Source organism: Brassica napus, chromosome C8 (genome assembly GCF_020379485.1).
Source record: "Brassica napus cultivar Da-Ae chromosome C8, Da-Ae, whole genome shotgun sequence".
Lineage (NCBI taxonomy): Eukaryota > Viridiplantae > Streptophyta > Magnoliopsida > Brassicales > Brassicaceae > Brassica > Brassica napus.
The window spans coordinates 2,503,215-2,510,305 of NC_063451.1; the positions used below are offsets into that span (position 1 = coordinate 2,503,215).

General features: G+C 36.5%; 1 protein-coding gene across 1 annotated transcript; it reads left to right on the forward strand.

Moving 5' to 3' along the window:
• Positions 1 to 1,880: 1,880 nt before the first annotated feature.
• Positions 1,881 to 4,125, forward strand: LOC106433219 (3-ketoacyl-CoA synthase 3). The gene is made up of 2 exons (XM_013874071.3): positions 1,881 to 2,442; positions 2,979 to 4,125. The coding sequence occupies exons 1-2, from the start codon at positions 1,966 to 1,968 to the stop codon at positions 3,924 to 3,926; spliced, it is 1,425 nt and encodes a 474-aa protein (XP_013729525.1). The 5' UTR covers positions 1,881 to 1,965; the 3' UTR covers positions 3,927 to 4,125.
• Positions 4,126 to 7,091: the final 2,966 nt, after the last annotated feature.

Consider the following 7,091-nt stretch of genomic DNA (forward strand, 5'->3'; position numbering starts at 1 on the left):
ACTCTTTGTTGAGCCAACTGGCTATTGGGATTGCTAATACAAACTTTGTCCCTTTCAAGTTACCAATAACATTTCTTAAGTAGCTGCATGATTAAAAGAGGATAGGGTTTTAATGTGAATCGATTAATAAATTATTTAAGGGAACAAGAAAATGACGTATATACATGCAGATGGTGTGAGTAAGCGTTGGACGAGGGCTTTGTAGTAGTAAAAGAAGAGTCGACGTGATTAAGTTGGTGGAAGTTGAGACTAGCTTATCACAGCACTCTCACTTGTATCCAAAAAGTTTATGATTTTCCTAAACCTTCGTCATACTCACAGCTCACCAAATCTCTTTATTGCTCTTTCATCTGCAAATAAAATAAATATCATTGGCTACCCAAACTAATCATAAATAATTTACACTCCAAACTTCTATAAACTTTGGTCCATCAAACGTCAATCTATGCAATCATGCTATAAAAGCTTATGAACACCATACATCATTCATGAATCTCTAGATACAACTAAATACAATATTAACTAGATACGATGGCTTGAAAAGTCACAACGTACTAACCCTGTTCGGGAACGCGCTAGGCGCTAGTCGGGCGGTCAGGTTGGGCCTAGCGTCTAAAGAGAAAATCGGAGATTAATCGGAAATTATGTGGGGCGAAATTTTTAGACTGTTTACTATATTATAAAACATGTTAATCTTTAATTGTGTATAACATTAATACATTTTCATGTTTACAATTGTATAAAACACACAAATAGAATATATAAACTTAATATAGTGTAATTTTTATCAAAATTATGAATATAAATGATATTTATAAAATTTTAGATCAAATAAATAAAAAAAATATTATTAAAAATAAAAATAAAAAATAAAAAAATAGATTAGGCGGCCGCCTAAGCGGCTAGGCGGTCTAGGCGGAGAAAATCGGATATCCGATTTGGCATAAATCGGGGCGGAAGAGTGACGCGTAGCGCCCAGGCAGCCGCCTAGGCGGCTAGGCTGCCAATTTTTAGAACATGGCGTGCTAATAACTGCCTCCTGTATTCAGATTCAATAAATAGACACTTGATTTGTATACATGATACATCCACATCAATGTACCATTTAATTTTAACCATAAAATTGTGCTTCTAATTGCTTTTCTTTTCCGATTATAGGCAATTAAAACTAATGTCTTATATTAATTACTAATTAGTCAACAAGCTGTTTTTAACTGAACAAGTGATCTTAAGATTCACATCAGTGTAATGATTTCATAGTACTAAAAAGGACGATCACGAGTGTAAATCACAAAGCTGCTTCGGATTTGTTGTCAAACCTGACGACCGGAGAATAGGCTGATTGATTTGACCTTCAAACTTGGATTCGCTAAATCCACTGTAATATATAAACGAGCACATTTCTACAACATGAAAGTCAGGGCCGGTTCTTGGCACATTAAAATATTAATTTTGGTCCCTAAAATTTTAAATGATACAAAGACTTTAAAATTGTTAAAAAGAAAAAAAAAATCCTTTTCCAAAATTTCAGGATCGCTCGGGTAAATGTTCGCATATTTTTCTCCATATAGTATATACTTGTTGGTGCCTTTGTCTATAACACTTTCAGACTAGTACGTATGAAATGTAATAAATACTTTAGTCGACAAAATAGGCGAAGTCTTCGTCCACTTTGTACATCCACATCAATGTGCCACCCTTATTGTTATCAATTTTCTTACCATAACTCTGGCTCGTCAGTAAACTTTTCAAATTAAAATTAACACCCACCGAGAATTTTTACCAATGATATTGACTTTCGGACATGATGAGCTGTCAGAAACGAGAGCTGTCTTTTTCTGTTTCATTGTCCTCTTATATAGCCACAACAATCTTGGCTACTTCTTCATGCAGTTTTAAATAGACATCATCATCACTTCTTCTTAAACCCAAACTTAAAAAAAGAAAACCAAACTAAAAAGAATAATGGATCTTCTATGTATCCTCTCTTCTCTTCTCATCTCTTACCTCATCTTCAAGATCTGGAAACGTATAGATTCAAAGAGAGATCAAAGCTGCTACATCTTGGACTATCAATGTCACAAACCTTCTGACGATCGTATGGTGAGTACTCAATTCAGCGGTGAGATCATCCTTCGAAACAAACACCTACGACTCAACGAGTACAAGTTCCTCCTCAAAGCCATCGTTAGTTCAGGTATCGGAGAGCAGACGTACGCACCAAGGCTCTTCTTTGAAGGCCGTGAAGAGTGTCCTACTCAACAAGATGCGCTCTCGGAGATGGAAGAGTTTTACATAGACACAATCAAGAAACTCCTCGAGAGAAACAAACTCTCACCTACGGATATCGACGTCCTTGTAGTCAACGTGGCCATGCTCAACACAACACCTTCTCTATCTGCAAGAATCATTAACCACTACAAAATGAGAGAAGACATAAAAGTAGGTCAAATCTCATAAATACCATTTTTTAGTTTTTTTTGTCACAAAATCAAAGAGAAAAATCTTCCAAATAATATTTATTAATCAATAAAACACTAAATTACCCTATATCCTAAAACTTAATCATACTCTTAAATACTAAATCATAAATTCTAATCACTAAATCCAAATTCAAATACAGAAATATATTTATTTAAAATCTTTTAATGAATTATTCCCTTTGTTTCTTATTACTTGATGTTTAATTACTTCAGTGCACAAATATTAAAAAAAACTATATTTTATCAAAAGTATTACTAAATTACAATATAAAATTAATTTATTTAATTATAAATAAAAATAATAAAAATCTAATTGGTTACACAGTTTTTGATAAAGTTAAAGTTGCATAGATTTGTGCAAACTTCATCTATTATGAAACAACAAAGCTTCTCTAAAACATCAAGTATATTGAAACGGAGGGAGTATATTTTTAAAAATTCTATTTATGTAGTGTTTGTTCTTTGAATAAAAATTTGATTTAGTGCTATTTGTAGGTATTCAATTTGACGGCAATGGGATGTAGCGCTAGTGTTATCTCCGTAGACATCGTTAAAAACATCTTCAAAACGTACAAGAACAAGCTTGCTCTTGTTGTAACCTCTGAGTCACTTAGTCAGAACTGGTACAGTGGAAACAACCGGTCTATGATCCTAGCTAACTGCTTGTTCCGGTCCGGTGGCTGCGCCGTTCTCTTGACTAACAAGCGTTGTCTGAGCGGTAAAGCCATGTTTAAGCTCAAGTGTTTGGTACGGACCCACCATGGAGCCAGAGAGGATTCATACAACGCATGTGTCCAAAAAGAGGACGAGCTAGGCCGTGTCGGTATCCACTTAGACAAGACTCTTCCAAAAGCAGCGACTAGAGCCTTCGTAGACAACCTCAAAGTCATCACTCCCAAGATTCTTCCCGTGACCGAGCTCTTTAGGTTCATGTTAAGTGTTCTCCTCAAGAAGCTTCGTGGAAACCCTAGCAAAGGCTCCACGGCAGTGGCTCAGGCAGCTCCAAAGGCAGGGATTAACTTCAAAACCGGTATTGACCATTTCTGCATTCACACGGGGGGTAAAGCCGTTATAGACGCAATAGGTTACAGCCTCGACTTGTCCGAATACGATCTTGAACCGGCGAGGATGACGCTACACCGGTTTGGGAACACGTCAGCGAGTAGCTTGTGGTATGTTTTGGGGTATATGGAAGCTAAAAAGAGGCTGAGAAGAGGAGATAGAGTGTTCATGATAAGCTTTGGGGCAGGTTTCAAGTGCAATAGCTGCGTTTGGGAGGTTGTGAGGGATCTTAACGTTGGAGAATCTTTGGGGAATGTTTGGAACCATTGCATTGATCAGTACCCTCCACAATCTATTGTGAATCCTTTTCTTGAGAAGTATGGTTGGATTCGTGAAGAAGATGATCATGACACTTTCAAGATCCGCGAAGAAGCTATGTGACATGTTTTCTTGTAATAATTAAAATACATACAATTATTTCAAATCGTAAATCCCCCCATAAAAAAGGTAACTATTATCTTTTTACTTTCCTTTTTTTCTTTTTCAGTATTTAGAATTATTTGGATTATGTTTGGTGTCGATATTTGTTTTTTTTTAATTGGATGAGAAAGAAAATATGAATGACAAAGAAACTTCGATATAGTTTTGTTTCATACTTAAAAAAAAAAATCATTGTAATAAGTTATTTCTTGTATTCCTTGGTGGATAGTAATAAAATAAGAAGCCATCATGTTGAATGTTACCTTTTAAATTTTTTATGATGTAACATTTAGTTTATTTTTAAAAAAAAGTTATCCTTCCTCTGTATTACTAAGTAAAGCTTGTACGTAGTCTCTAGACCTAGACCTGAGACGGATCGGATATCTGAGCAATTTTAAGGTATCCGGATCTTTATCTGGCGGATCCATAATTTTACTATCCTTATCCGGATCTGGGGTTCTCGGATATCCGGGTGTCGGATATCCTTCTAAAAATTGTAATATCCGGCAGATATTTGAATCCGGATTTGGATCCTTAAAATAAATAAAAAATAATATTAATATATAAAAAATATTTAAAATAATTTAAAAATAAAAAAAAAATATATAATGTTTTTAATTATTTCTATGTATAATATTACAAAATTTACATAAAATTTATATATACTATTATAAAAATAAAAATATATTAAATAAATTAATTTTTATATATAGATATTACTATTTTTGAAATAGTTATTAATAAAAATTACGGATCTGGATATCCGGACTAAAAAATTAAGGTATCCGGATCCGGATCCGGCTTTGATGGATCCAACATTTTACTATCCGGATCCGGATTCAACCCCTCCGGATATCCGGATTTTCGGATCGGATCCGGATCGAATCTCGGATCGAATCCGGATCTCGGATAAAAGTCCCAGGCCTAGTAGTCTCTCTTGCTGCTACATATTCATGCTACTCTCTCCAACTTTAGTAGTTGCTTCTGTTTTCAAACTTTAGTTGTTATATATGACACTATTGTCAATGTCTTTATATGTTAACTTCTTGTAATGTGTTTTTTACTCATCTTCAACAAGGTAAATCTTGAAACTCAGAAGTTTTTTCTTTGAATTATAACTATATAAAATACTGTATATGAACATCGTTGTGGAATTTATATTAAAAATAATAATATTCAGGTGTTCTTTTTTTTTTTAACACAATTTTCATTGTCTAACTTTCTTCAGTACAAACATAAGAGGGAATTATCCATCCTCTTAAATCAAAAGCATAAACTACAATAACAAACCAAATTAAGAAAGATAAGTCTTCAAAGGAAGATGACTGCGAATCCAAGACAAAGCTTGAATGCGTCGATAGAGCATTTCCGACAAAATCGGACAGCTGAAACTTAGTCACATAATGTGACGTTGAAGGCCAATCCTCACCTGCGAGACAACACATGGTAATCTCGGTTGCATCTTCTGGTCCCATACAGACCGCTACGCAAGATAACAAACCGGTGATAAAGTTGAAACCAATGCTCAGCAATGCCAAGGAAACATCTTCTTTCACAAGAAGAATGTATGGTAGAAAAGTACTCTCCTCCATAGAAAAGAGAGAACGAAATAAATCCCATCTCAATGAGTCCACAGATAATATCTTCTTAAAAAGATGATATGCCACTATACGCAAGTTAAAGGCCCCGATGAATCCACCAGAAAACCTTATCAAAAAAGCCAACACCAATACTGCATTTATAATTAAAAACAATACCGTAGGTTTCAGGTTTGGGTGGCTGGTTTGTGGACTAGCAGATATTGTAGACTTTGTAGTCCAGGCCCAACTAAAAGACACTCTCGGGCCAACCCTAGACACACGCTTGAGTGGGTATGACGAAAGTGAGAGGAGACACACGCCGGAGATGGATCTGCCGCCGCCAAAGGGAAGGCGGTGCATTTCAGAGCGTGGTGAGGTGGGACCTCCGGAGTAAACGGGTTCTTCAGCAAGACACAGTGGAAGAACGGTACGTCGGGTCTCCTCGGAATCCCAGAGAAGAGGACCGTTAAAACATGTGTTTGTCGAGCTGGATCTGGTGAGACTGGTCCAGGAGGAGCTCGTCTTTAGCAAGAAGTGTGCTATCGAAACTGAAACCCTGCAGCACGGTGGAGTCCCACTTACACAGGGTGAAAGAGTATCACGACCAACTTGATACGGAAGAGACGGCGGAGCTAGTGGAAGACCATGTCGACGAGACATAGATCTAGAGATTCGAAGATGGTTGAAGCTGACAGGCATGATGGCGAAGTGAGAAGACCTCCAAAAGACGGGTCTGGTGGTCAAAACACTGAATTGAAAACTCCGAAGACGGAGCAGAGAAGAACACGACGAGGAACAAGCAGAAGAGAGTGACGAGCACTGGACGGAGCAGAGGGCCCGACGTCGGCGGCCGAAGGCCTCACCGGCGTCGAGGAAAATGGAGGCTGATGGCTCCTCAGTAATAGTGCCTGAGAGAGTTTTGAAATTAGGGCGAACTAATAATAATCTGGTGTTCATGATATAAATACTGTCTTAATCTCCACTTGAGGGCTGTTGTATGATTTTGTGTCAGCATTCGAAAATAACTGTAATTTACAGGGAAAAGGGTTAAGATTTAGAAAACTTGTTTGGTGTGAACACACTCAGTTCTCATTTGACTTCAGCACCCGTTTCTGGTCCCTTGTATCTATTCTCAACTAACTTCACAAAAACTTATAATGGTTTTCCCGATTATCTTTGACAAGAGAATCAGGGCTTTAACATTTCCTTTACACATACTATGACATATTAAGCCTAATAAAATACATCCTAATAAGAAATATGCCCTAATTATCTAAAAACATAGTTTGCATTTTTCAAGATAAAATTATATTATCTATATATTTATTATGACATTCATACGTGACTATAGTTTTCAGGGTTGTTAATAGACTAGGCTACGTAAATAAACGAATAGTGACGGATGATAATGGAGAAGTGTAGGACCTTATGCATACGATCGAATAATGTAAAAGCCGACGTACTTAAGTGGTTGGAATGAATTAATTGTGCCTACTTGCAGGCTTTCTTACTCGTAAGAAGCTCTAAAGATCAGTTGTCACTTTTA